At 36.7% G+C, this 13,697-nt stretch overlaps 1 protein-coding gene across 2 annotated transcripts in view; it reads left to right on the top strand.

Moving 5' to 3' along the window:
• The window catches only part of LOC139944135 (BAR/IMD domain-containing adapter protein 2-like), a 69,404-nt gene that overhangs the window by 40,323 nt on the left and 15,384 nt on the right, over positions 1-13,697 (top strand). For both annotated transcript variants that reach the window (XM_071941097.1, XM_071941096.1), the window contains exons 6-9: positions 1,982-2,137; positions 3,703-3,789; positions 8,398-8,493; positions 10,111-10,248. In XM_071941097.1, coding sequence (XP_071797198.1) covers positions 1,982-2,137; positions 3,703-3,789; positions 8,398-8,493; positions 10,111-10,248 — 477 coding nt within the window. The remainder of the gene's footprint in view (positions 1-1,981; positions 2,138-3,702; positions 3,790-8,397; positions 8,494-10,110; positions 10,249-13,697) is intronic.

The following is a 13,697-nucleotide window of genomic DNA, read 5'->3' as shown; positions in this document are numbered from 1 at the left end:
TGACAACTTCGACGACCAATTGAGCTCAAGTTTTCACACGTTGATTATTTTATGCATATGTTGAGATAAACCAAGAGAGAAGACTTGTCTTTGACAATTACCAATAGTGTCCAATGGTTTTAAGCAGAAAATAGTGCAAGAAATTTTCTGCTTAGCAGAAATGAGCACTATATCAGTCACATAATGTACTTGTGACATGGTAAATTGGTTGGAAACCTTATTCTGGAAGTGTAGTTTTGTTACGCTTAGCTACTTTTTGTGCATAAGTAGCTCTATGAAATTTTGGCTCCGTAAACAGCTTAGGAAATCGTGCCCAGTTTGAATCCTGTGCCCAATTTCATAGAGCTGCTTCAGTTAAAAAATTAGCTAAACATAACAAAATTATGCTTACCAGATTAAGGTTACCAGCCAAACTACAATATATCACAACTACAATTTGTGACTGGTATCCTGTTTATTTTTGCTAAGCAGACAAATTCAAAGCAATATTTTAAGCAGCTATATGAATTTGGACACTGTTTATATTTGGAAACAGTTTTGTTCATGTTAGTACCAGTAAATTCACAGTAGTCCTGAACAGAGTCATGAATGGAAGGGAAGTGGGTGTTTCCCTCATGCTTAAATGTAATATCCTTTCTTTACTGATTGTAACTTGATGAAAGCTGACAGGCTTCAGTTAGCTCATCTTATTACATGATCGGCTGGGCTAAACATACTGCACATGCTCATCTGATCTATAATGTTATTCATGAAGGAGTTACTGAGATCCATGGTAGAATGGACAGAAAGTGTAAGTTCATGTTTATGGCACTAGTGGGCACTCTTGAGATCAAAACCCAAATGAGAATAAACTAAGCAGATCTTCCCAGAGCAGCCTTCACTTCCACTTAGGGGAATACAATTTTTTATTTAATAATTTATTACACATCCAACAGAACAATTAACTTTGCTTGTCTCTGATCAATGAGGTTAACCCCCAAAAAATTAACAAATTGGTGGGAACAGTTCTTCATTAATAAAATGCGATTTGAGTGATTTGTTTTTACCTAGTTGCTGTTAAGAAGCAGGGCTCATTTTTTTTTAACATCTTTGTCTTAAAGGCAGTGGACACTATTGGTAATTACTCAAAATAATTATTAGCATTAAACCTTTCTTGATTACTAGTAATGGGGAGAGGTTGATTGTATAAAACATTGTGAGAAACGGCTCCCTCTGAAGTAATGTAGTTTATGAGAAGGAAGTAATTTTCTGCATACAGCTTCGTGTGACATGGGTATTTTTTCCTTCATAGTTATCTTGCAACCAATTGAGCGCAAATTTTCACAGGTTTGTTATTTTATGCATATGTTGAGATACACCAAGTGAGAAGGCTAGTCTTTGACAATTACCAATAGTGTCCAGTGTCTTTAAAAGAATGATGTTCTAATGTTGAGTTTGAGTCTAACTTTAAATCTCCACTTTAAGTATCATCACTCATAAAACAGAACAGATAAATCTTCTCTTAATACATTGTTCAGATGAAAGATTAATTGTTAAAAATGTGTTCTCATTTTGATTCCAGGCTGTTTTCATTTTGATTCTGGTCTTGTTAATAAAATCCTAGTCCAGGGAAGATTCTGAGCTGCAAGTCATGTAGTCTTTTTAATTTTTCCTCCAAGTTTGAGTCCTGTAAAAAGTGTCGTTTTACCTTTGCTTGCTTCTGATCAAGGGGCCAATTTGAAAACTAAAAAATGGCCATGCTGCTGGAGACTCCTGCAAACAATTCTTCAGTACTAAACTGTGATTTGAAATATTGTTTTCTTTCTTTTATCTAAAGGCCGTAGAGAAGTGTTGGACAGCTCTATTAGATTTTGTTTTACATTCAACATCTTTACTTGACTCGGGTCGAAATTCAAAGCCAACTAGAAAACTGATTAAACTTGCTGGAAATTCTTCATTAAAAAACTCATTTGAAAATCTTTTCTTTTGTTTTCATCTAAAGGCTGTTGAGAAGTGTAGGACAGAGTTGAAGAAGATCCAGAAGAAAGCGTCCAAGAACCACAGTGAGAAGTACGTAGAGAAGGAACAGAAGAGCTCTGAGGAATTACAGCATCTCACTAAACAGCTTTATGACTTCCGTAATGAGGGTCTAAGAGATGTAAGTATTAGACATGGAACTCAGTGTGAAATGGCTGAGCTGATGGGAGCACTCAACTCAAGCTCTGTTGATCATGATCAGCAAGGTGTGGGTTCAAGTCCCGGTTGTAACACTTGTGTCATGAATAAGACACTAAATCGTTACAGTGTTTTTACTTCCTCCAAGTGAATGTTGTGAAGATTTAGAAGAAAAAAAAGGGTTTGTTTTGTGAGATTGCGTAGACCCCGTTTTGCAGTGTGGGATATGGACTTTAGGAAAATAATTTTCAATTAAATTTACTTCAAAGTATAATGTGTCATGGCCCAGTGGCCTAGTGCTCTAGACTTAATTTCTGGTGGCTAAATCAGTTGGTTGTGGGTTCAAATCCCGGTCATGACACTTATTTCAATTAGCAAGACACTTACTAACTATTTCTGTGAGCAAGACACTTAACCATAAGTGCTTCTCTTCACCCAGGGATAAATGGGTACCTGTGATTTATTTAGCTTGATTTATTTAGCTTGATGCAATACTTACTTGGCAGCACAGACTGCATAATCCCCAGATGGTTAAAGCAATGAAATTTATGTGCCACTTACCATGGTTTTTATTTCATGCACCATGAGTGCAGTATTGGAGGATACTGGCGCTATATAAACTCAGGCATGATATTCTTCCTTCTTTAGTTCCGTTTTAGCTCCGAAAAATTGTGATTAAATAGCTTGAAATCCCTATTAAAGCCTATACCAGGGCCAAATTTCATAAAGCTGCTTAAGCACAAAAAGCAGCTAAGCACACCAAAATTATGCTTAACAGAATTAGGTTACCGGCTAACCTACCACGTACAGTTTGTGACTGGTATCCTGCTCATTTCTGCTTAACAGAAATATGTCAAGCATTATTTTCTGATAGAGCAGCTCTAGGAAATTGGGCCCATGTTTACATGTAGATCAGCTTATGTTCTCAATAAAATATTCCTCCTTTTTTTATTCAATTCTTCAAGGACTTAAAGACAGTGGACACTATTGGTAATTGTCAAAGACCAGTCTTCTCACTTGGTGTAGCTCAACATATGCATAAAATAACAAACCTGTGAAAATATGAGCTCAACTGGTCGTCGAAGTTCCGAGATAACAATGAAAGAAAAAACACCCTTGTCACACAAAGTTGTGTGCTTTCAGATGCTTGATTTCGAGACCTCAAATTCTAAACTTGAGGTCTCAAAATCAAATTCTTGGAAAATTACTTCTTTCTCAAAAACTACGTCACTTCAGAGGGAGCTGTTTCTCACAATGTTTTATACTATCAACCTCTCCCCATTACTCGTTACCATGTGAGCTTTTCTGCCGATAATTATTTTGAGTAATTACCAATAGTGTCCACTGCCTTTAATGTCATGCCTGATATTAAAGTGTACATGTAACTTGTTATTATTATTATGTTATGGGTCACAAATGTGAATCTTCTTCATGCGTTACTCTCTTGGGTTTAATCAAATAAATGCCAAGGATAAGACAATGTAGTCTCGAGTGACTTGCTTTCCTTGTAATTAACATTGCGGTTTGAATGATTCTCGTTTTTTCTAGGTGTGGTCCAAGGAGAGAAAACGATATTGTCATGTCGTGGAGAGATACTGTTCCCTCATTAAGAATGACTCGGCGTTCTACAGCAAAGTACGTATGACAATTAGAGCACTCTGGTGTTTCTTTTTGTTTTATTTTTTGGGGAGTATTTTGATTTGTACACTTGTGCTTTTATCGTGGTGTCTTGTGGGCTTACACAATAGACCAATGGAACAATGGACCCACAAGTGATTTCTTTGTTCAATATGGCCCCTGCAAGGGAATTCTAGAACAACAATTGCGGTGGTGGTGGGGGGGGGGTTATTACATACTTCTTATTATCCATTAATTTTAACACCCGGCCAATTCGTTTTCATTTGAAAACTAATACTCTGTCAAAATGAGTAATTCAATCGCAGCAGTTTAGCATTCACTGGTCAGATAAGATCATTCAATTTCATGTGGCTGCCAGACTCTTCCATTTTGTTAAAGCCAGCAGCAAGAGCTTGTCAATCATTCAATTTCATCGAGTGTAAATAGGTAGACTGTTCAACTCAAGAATGGTCAAAATGTAGTCACGAATGCCTGTAAATGACATAGTGACTGGAACAAATTTGTAAAGGAACACGTTGCCTTGAATCGGACGAGTTGGTTTATAAAAAGCATTTGTAACTCTTTTTTATAAAATGCACATGGTTGGAAACTGTTTTAAAAGTAGAATACAATGATCCACACAAGTTTGCCTCAGATTTGTGTGGTTTTCCTTTTACTGTGCAAACAAACACGGTCGGCGATTTATGGGGGGGGGGTCAAAATTTTGACTCGCATAAATGGCGGACGTGTTAGTCTACAAGGTAAAAGGAAAACCGTGTAATTTCGAGGCATGTTTGTGTGGATCATTGTATTCTACTTTTACAACATCTTTCTACCCATGTGCATTTTATAAAAAACGGTTACAAACGCTTTCAAAGACCAACTCGACCGATCCAAGGCAACGTGTTCCTTTAAGTAAGAAAAATGAAATTATGTGTGCACAAAAACAAAACTGAATGCCTAGATAGCCAAAAAGAAACCTTAGTTTGAGTGGGTAGTGGATTAGGGAAAATGCGTGTCATTGAAATTAAAATTTCTCAAATAATAAACCAAAAGGGAAACTGACCAAATCAAGGAAATCAGGGGGGGGGGGAATTGCTGAAAATGGCCGGGATATGTATATTATTTTTATTTTAATTTAAATGGGGATTGATTATATGCCTCTCTTAATGTTCATGCATGACGTCATAATTCTTACCCAAAATGAGGTCAGAGGCGCACGTCTGGCCACCACCAGTGCACAAGCAGTGGCTCCGCCTAAGGCCTTGTTTTGGGTTAGTATTGTGACGTCATGCAGAGGCATATGGGGAAGGGAGTCTTGGAGTAGGGGGTGAATCTCTTCATGGCCCTCTTGTGGTCAAATTACTCTAGCTGGTTTAGTTTGACAGGTGTGTTTGTTGAGTTGCTGCAACTGACCGAAACGTGAACCATGCAACTATTTTTTGTTAACTCGGCAGCTTCGCTTCATAATTAGAGTCTCAGAGTTTTAGCAGACTTTTTAAGAGTGATGTTGAATTAAATAGTAACTTGGCCCCTGGTATTCATTTATGGGTGATTGAAGTATCTGAATGGCATTTAGAGCGAGTAAAGTAGCAGATTGTGGTTCTAAGAGTAATTTGAAAACCAGAATGCAAATGCTCATCTCATTAGACTCACAAAGTTATTTGTACAGATCAGAGAAGAATACTTCATTCATTAGCTGCACTTTTCTTTCAATGGCGCCATGTATCTGGACAAAAATCACTGGGCAGGCTCGAGCTTCTACATGGCGCTCGACTTGATGATGATACAGTGCTTTACACACATTGGTTTAATAAAGGGTCTGGGTACTTTTAATGGGACACAAAACACAATGTCCACAGATTTACATTAAACTTACACGGTTTGAAGATAATGGTGGTCGAAAACTTCCCTTAAAATATTACTTGCTGGGGTGCTGTAGTCTTTGAGAAATGAGTAAAACAATTTCCAAAAATCATTTTCGTCCGAGTGAGACTAAGATCATTTTAGCATAAAACATATTGTTTTACTCAAACTGTGTAAGTTTAATGTAAATCTTTGAACATTGCGTTTTGTGTCGCACAAGAAGTACCCTAATCCTTTAAAAGTAAAACCAAATAGTATTCTTTATTCCCAAGGTAAAGTAATATTAATAATGGTAATTTTATAGATGTTAAAATGTCTATAAAATCACCATTCATAATATTACTAAAATTTGTTACAATGAACATCCAAGATTAATCATTACCTCTATATCAGCGTTGAATATCTTGAAAGATGTTTGTATGAATGATATCCATCATGGTTTAGCTGGGAGGGGGGGACCGGGGGACATACTGTGAACTGATCATGCTATAATTATGACTGCTGCAAATTAGCCATTGAAGAAAACAATGCTGATCTGTCTCCCTAGAGACTTCAATCCAATGTTCTTAATCCATCATAGTCTTGCATGGTATCATATACATTGTATCATACCTGGTTATACTGTACGTTTAACCCTGGGGGGGAACCTTTTTTACATAGTATATTGCATTTTAATGACCATCTCAATTTTGAAAGGGCAACAAACAAATCACAAGTTTAATTTGATTTTCAAACTTGTACACGTTAACCCCCACGCCAAAATATTAACATAAAGTGACCTTTTAATGTCACAAAAACAAAATGGACATAATTTAAGAGTATATTTAGCCCTGCATTTGTGTTGTATTACGTATTAAATGGTTTTAATTTATAATGTAACTAATTCATATTCTAGGCATTGTGAAATCTGCGGTTAGCTTGTGGAACAATTTTGTACTTGCAAGTCCTGCAGTCCAACCACTGGACCACAGTGTTCAGTTTTTCCCGCTTTATTTCTGGAGTCCGTCCCAAACTCAATGCTTTTTTTTTTACACCGAATGGGGGCGCTCTCAGCCGTATTTTTATCACTTCCGGGAGTATGCGATTCGTCCTGCACAGGTTTATCAGGCGATCTGTCACTTTTGTTGTACATAGTTTTAATTTGCGTAGAGGTGGATTATAACGGCTCCTTTAAAGCCATTATACACTTTCGGTAAACAGTATTGTCCAAGTCCCACACTTCGTATATCACGACTTATATATAAAATAACAAACCTGTGAAAATTTAGGCTCAATCGGTCATCGGAGTAGGGAGAAAATAACGGGAAAACCCACTCTTGTTTCCGCACGTTTCACCGTGTCATGACATGTGTTTACTATAAATCCGTAATTCTCGTTGTCGAGCATTGATAGTTGTTTTAATGTTTTCTCAAAAAGTAAAGCATTTCATTGAGTAATATTTCAAGAGAAGTCTTTCACCATTACCTTCTGTAAACCCTGTAAATTATTTGTAAATCTGTGAACTTTTTTGTTTTTGTCTGTACCGAAAGTACATAATGGCTTTAAGTTTACCATGATGGATATGATGTCTGTGGTTGAAATGTGTTCCAGTCTTCAATAACTGTTGTGGGTATGAATATACTCCCGGAAGTGATACATATGTGTTTGAGAGCGCCCTCACGGGGTCAAAAGTACGGCACATTTGCATGAATACAACTGGAAGATTGAAATGAGTGTACTCTTTCTCCGATCACATTAAAGCGTCCTGTTTGTGTTAATCCTGATTAGCTTTCAGTATGTTGCTTCCTCAAACTATATAAATGACATTGCAATGTGCAAATGTTGACATGCAATTCACTAATCAGGAAAGGGTAGCATGGAGAATGGCGGCTGCTCTATCAAGCAATCATATGCTCCAACAAACCTATGTTCTAACAACCCTATGTTCTGAAAACTCTATGTTCTGAAAAACCATGTGTTCCCCCAAAAAACTATTGACTTTCATGCGGGGTATCGTAAAAGTTGGGGTTGGGGTTAGGGTTAGGATAAAGAAAATACGCAAGGGGTGTCGAAACCAAAGAGATGTTGGAACGTAGAGGTGTCAACACCAAATTAATTTATTCATTACACATCATTGGCACAATTAGCATTGTTGCTAGCATAAGGTTACCAGCCAAAATAGCTTTGACTGGTATCACGGTTCTTTAATTCTAAGCAATGTTGGTGCTTTAGCAGCTCTATGAAAATAGGCCTCCATAAAGCTTTCAGGCAGAAAATACTGCTTAGCAAATTTCTAGGCTGAGCAAAAAGTGAGTGGGGCACCAGTTGCAACTATGTATACTTTATGAATTTGTGGCTGGTAACCAGTTTCTGTTAAGCAATTAATGTTTTTTGTGCTGAGCATGTGTTATTCTTACAGGCTTTGTGAAATTGGGATCAGGCCCCAATTTCATAGAGCTGCTTAGCACAAAAATTTACTTAGCATGAAATTTCTTCCTTGATAAAAACAGGATTACCAACCAAATTTCCATTTGTTGCATATTGCCAGTTGCTGGTATTCAGCTGTTGTTTGCTTATCCTGAAAATCACGTGGAAATTTGGTTGGTAATCCTGTTTTTATCAAAGCAAAAATTTCATGCTAAGCAAATTTTTGTGCTTAGCAGCTCCATGAAACTTGGCCCTGGTTAAAGGGGGCAGCACAGTAAAGCTTGGTAGAATTACTGAGGGAAATCCTAAAATTACGATTGGTTGTTCATTTTTGTTTATATTTTTTCCCAACAGGCTCAGAGTGTTCTCCGACATCGGATGCCAAAATGGACCGAGTCTTGTGCCAAACCAGAGAAGCTCACCGAGGAATGCGAAGACACACTCAGCACTGTAAGTTAGACAGAGTTGTTGACGATGATTACAAAACCAAGATTGTTGATTCTCATAATATCGCAAACACATGTCAGGACTTGATCCTCAACTTGTGTATAGCGTGATTAGAAACAGAACTTCAAATTTCTTTGTCAAAAACATCAAGAGAAAACCATAGAATAAAAATTCAAAAATTGTTGATGGCGACACATTTTAATTATTTGGCCTGTACATTACGGAGAATCTTTAGTTCATTTCTGAAAATTGATAATATTCAATCGAAACAGCATTTGTGTTAACCTTTTAAGTTGCGCCCTTAACGGTCATTCAAATGCATAGACATAAGACCCATTTGTTTTTTATTGATACATGTTTCAAATTTCACTCTGAAAGAGTATCAAACAAAATGGTGTTTTACTACATTTTAACGTAAGATTACAGACTTTTTGAACAAATCAGTGCATCCCAAAACTTAATTTGATCTTGAAGCCCCTCTTTAAATATTCCCTGACCAGTCAAAACTTGGTGGGAAATATGCGGCCCTTTAATCCAACACAGATAATTCAACACAAAAACAGTCTCTTGTCTTTACAAGTTTATAACTCCAGCATGATATTCTACATAGTTAGTCTGATTTCGGATTTTCGTTTTTTCTTTGGATAAATCTGAGAAATTGGGGTTTTAAAGTTTTCTGAAAATTCTATAAAAGATTACACCATTTAGACATGTGCTCGACGAAATATTTCTACTTTTTTCCCAAGACCAAATATCAAGCCTGAAAACCATTCCTCTGGATAAAGAAAGTGGGAAACTGTTCAAATTCTTCCTAGCATAAAGGCTTGGCTTAGATTCAAACCCTTTAATTATGTTTACATAGCTTCAAACTGAAAGCAGTACAAAAACAGAATGCAATAACTTGCTTCCACTCCAACAAAGAGTTCAACGTTATCTACATATGGTTCAGAAAGGAGGATTCCCGAATAACAAGATTTGCCAAAAAGGAAGTACACATTTCTTGGCTAAGATACAAATGGCAGGGGTGAATGCGTTCAACAATTCTTAGATGTGCAGTTAAAGGAATGTTTTGAAGAGATTTTCTTGCAATCAATATTACCTTGTATGACATTTGCACAAAAGCATCAGTAGGTGAAAGAAAGCAGGCGGATGAATCTCCTACAAATTATTTGTTTTGTTGTTATCAGGTAATAAACCACAAGCAAATCCCATGCAGGCTCAAACATTGGGACTGTCAAACTGCGCAAGTTTATTGCCTTCATGCTTTTAAGCAATGTTTATGGCACCAAAGTGGTCCCCAAAAAATGTGAACATGCACAAGATATTTTTTGTCATTTAAATTACAATTTATTTATTTTTATTTTTATTTTTTTTAATTTTTTTTTTTTTTTTGGGGGGGGTCAATTCACCCATTGGCCAGTTGAAGATTGTTTGTCTGACAAACGACTCAAGTAGCTTTTTCACATCACAAATGTTCAAAATACTGGTGTGATTACATCATGTCTTAAAAAAAATGTATGAACTACATGTATCATAATCGCAAATGTCAAGAATACATTTTAATCATGTCCGTTTTCCTTCAATCCAAATAAACATCTTGATATGACGTCTGGTTCGCAGGTGTACTCTGGCCCCCTGGGAAATCCACTTCAGATGGAATTAAGAAGCTCCAAACGTCTCTATGAGCGCAACATCCTGCTCGCACAGAGCGAGGGACACAAAGGGAAAGAAAAGGTTCCAACGCCGGGGCAGTCTCATGTAAGCCGCTTAGAAAATCTCCAAAAAAATAGTGAATGGCCTAATGTTTTGAGTCTAGTAAAGTCTTTCTCAAAAGCTAATAGACCTTTATCATGGTGCAGCCATCTTAAAATTTCCCCATTGATTAATGTAATCATACCGAGGCTGGAAGAACAAAATAGTCCGGTTCCTATTTGCATAATGATTATTAGCATTCGTTATTGTTAATCGATACAAGGAATGTGACCAAGATGGAGGCAGCATGATAAAGGTCTAAAGAAGGCTACTAATGACTTTAATCTCTCGTAAGGGGATTATGTCATACAGCTTTTTGGTACAGAAATTTGTTGAAGACAATGGACACTATTGGTAATTACTCAAAATAATTGTTAGCATAAAAACTTACTTGGTAACGAGCAATGGAGAGCTGTTGATAGTATAAAACATTGTGAGAAACAGCTCCCTCTGAACATGGAGGAAGAAACTCTGAAGGAAGTCATGTTGTTTTTGAGAAAGATCAAATTTTACACTAATAATAAAATACTTCAGCATTTGAAAGCACACAAAGTAATGCAAGAACGGTGGGTTTTTCTTTCATTATTCTTTTGCAAATTCCATGACCAATTGAGCCCAAATTTTCACAGGTTTGTTATTTTCTGCCTATGTTGGGATACACCAATTAAAACTAGTCTTTGACATTTACCAAACATGTCCAGGACTTTTAAGTTCAAACTGTTTTTTTTGCTATGGGGCTATTCAGAATAATCAATGTTTGAAATAGAGAAAATCGAAATTCAGTTTTTAACCTTTTTAAAATAGTGTGCATGGTTATACAAAAATATGAATAATACACTTTGCAGCTGGCACCTTGCCAATCAGCAGGTCAATATTAGATGTTGCCTAGGGACTCTCTTATAATGAGGACTCAGCTGTTAATATCTCTTCATTATTCGGATACAGTCTACGGTGCTATTCACACAACAGCAATTAAACTGGGGTCCCTCGATTAATTTTAGCATCGTTGTAAAATGTACCAATGTTTGAAAAGACTTTGCAAGAGAGCTTGGATAGTTGAAACAAATTGTTGTCCTTTCACACGAGGGACATTTTGTACAATTTGACAACCATGCTACAATTTAGCAAGGGACCCTTGCTAAATTGCTCTGGTGTGAAAGGGGCTATTACATGAGTGGGAGGGGGGATCAAGTCATCATAAAACATGTTACTAATAGCCTGTTAAAGGTTGTTTAACAGCAGTTTAGGATGCAGTTACTTTGTGAAATATGCACTAAAATATGCTCGAAAATAAGAATAAACTAAAAATGGTAGTAAACTTGTGGGTACAACCATGTATTAAAGGCAGTGGACACTATTGGTAATTACTAAAAATAATTATTAACATAAAACCTTTCTTGGTGACGAGTAATGTGGAGAGGCTGATGGTATAAAACATTGTGAGAAACGGCTCCCTCTGAAGTGCCATAGTTTACGAGAAAGAAGTAATTTTCCACGACTTTGATTTCGAGACCTCAAGTTTAGAACTTGAGGTCTTGAAATCAACCATCTAAAGGCACACAACTTCGTGTGACAAGGGTTATTTTTCTTTCATTATTATATCGCAACTTCAGGACCGACTGAGCTCAAATTTTCACATGTTTGTGTTTTTATGCATATGTTGAGATACACCAAGTGAGAAGACTGGTCTTTGACAATTACCAATAGTGTCCAACGGCTTTTAATCTCTTTTGATGGAGTGTTGGCTCTGAAAAGAACCGGTTTGGTCTCCTTTTCAGAGCCAACACTCCCTCAAAAGAGTTTTAATACATGGTTGAACCCGCAAGTTAACTGTTATATAAAGTTTATGCTGACATTTGCAATGAAAAAAAAAAACTACATAAGGAAAAGATGAAAAATTCCACCCAATAAAAAATGGTTGCATTTAATACTGCAGGTAATTTTGGTTGATGAGCATTCTGCAACAGCTAATTTTTGTTGGGTCTTTTTCAAGATAAAAATTGGTCGGACTTCCTCATATTTGTTTAGTGTGTACAATACTAGCATTCCACAAATCACCACATTGGTTTTTTTTTGACAGATTTGAACAAAGAATTTCCGTCATCCAAGTTTCACAGGAAATGACTCAGTAAAACCATTTTTGGGGGATCATATTTCACTTTCCATGTATGCTGAAGTAGCAAAGATAATAATGATTGTAACAGACTTCAAATATTTATTCATAAAAATATGGAATGTGATCATTGGTTTGCTGGATGTTGCTACAAAGATTGGTTTATGTATTAAAAAAAAAAAATTAAATTATAAAATATTAATATTAGGCACTTATTTACTACTGGTCTTCACCAGTGGCATAGGAACTTTTCTGCCCCGGTCAACGGACCATTTTGTTTAATTCCTTAAACCATCTCAGCTTTTTTACAGTCTGTGCTACCAAGTATGTAGCGCATCCAGCTGCATCTATTTGTGGGGTGACCAAAGAAAATTCCATAGACTAGAACGGGGTATGAACCTGGGACCACCTAACTTACTTGCCATCGCCCTCCCGAATGAGCTATCTAGCCTTAAAGGCAGTGGACACTATTGGTAATTACTCAAAGTAATTATTAGCATAAAACCTAGTTACTTGGTAATGAGTAATGGGGAGAGGTTGATGGTACATGTACAAAACATTGTGAGAAACGACTCCCTCTAGAGTTACGTAGTTTTCTTTCATTATTATCTCGCAACTTCAATGACCAATTGACCTCAAATTTTCACAGGTTTGTTATTTTATGCATATGTTGAGATACATCAAGTGAGAAGACTAGTCTTTGACAATAACCAATAGTGTCCAGTGTCTTTAAAGGAACACGTTGCCTTGGATCGGACGAGTTGGTCAAAACAAAAGCGTTTGTAACCGTTTTTTATAAAATGCATATGGTTGGAAAGATGTTTTAAAAGTAGAATACAATGATCCACACAAGTTTGCCTCGAAATTGCGTGGTTTTCCTTCTACTGTGCGAACTAACATGGTCGGCCATTTATGGGAGTCAAAATTTTGACCCCCATAAATGGCCGACGTGTTAGTCGACGAGGTAAAAGGAAAACCACGCAATTTCGAGGCATGTTTGTGTGGATCATTGTATTCTACTTTTACAACATCTTTCTACCCATATGCATTTTATAAAAAACGGTTACAAACGCTTTTCAAAGACCAACTCGACCGATCCAAGGCAACGTGTTCCTTTAATGTTGACGTTCTCCCTGTTTTATGAGTTTCTTTGTTCGGGATGCCAGTCAGAATCAATTCAACACTGAACTTCCGAAAACCAAGAATTACACTGAAGTTTTCGATACAACCTGGGAAGCGGATGTAGAGGGATCACACTTCAAAAACGTAGTGCTACGCCCCTTGAAGTGATAAAAGAACCTAGTATTGTTATTGGGGGTTTTGTTTTTTTTGTTTTTTGTTT

Source organism: Asterias amurensis, chromosome 11 (genome assembly GCF_032118995.1).
Source record: "Asterias amurensis chromosome 11, ASM3211899v1".
Taxonomy (NCBI): domain Eukaryota; kingdom Metazoa; phylum Echinodermata; class Asteroidea; order Forcipulatida; family Asteriidae; genus Asterias; species Asterias amurensis.
Note: the sequence above shows the minus strand (reverse complement) of the source record. Positions and strands in the feature narration are given on the sequence as shown.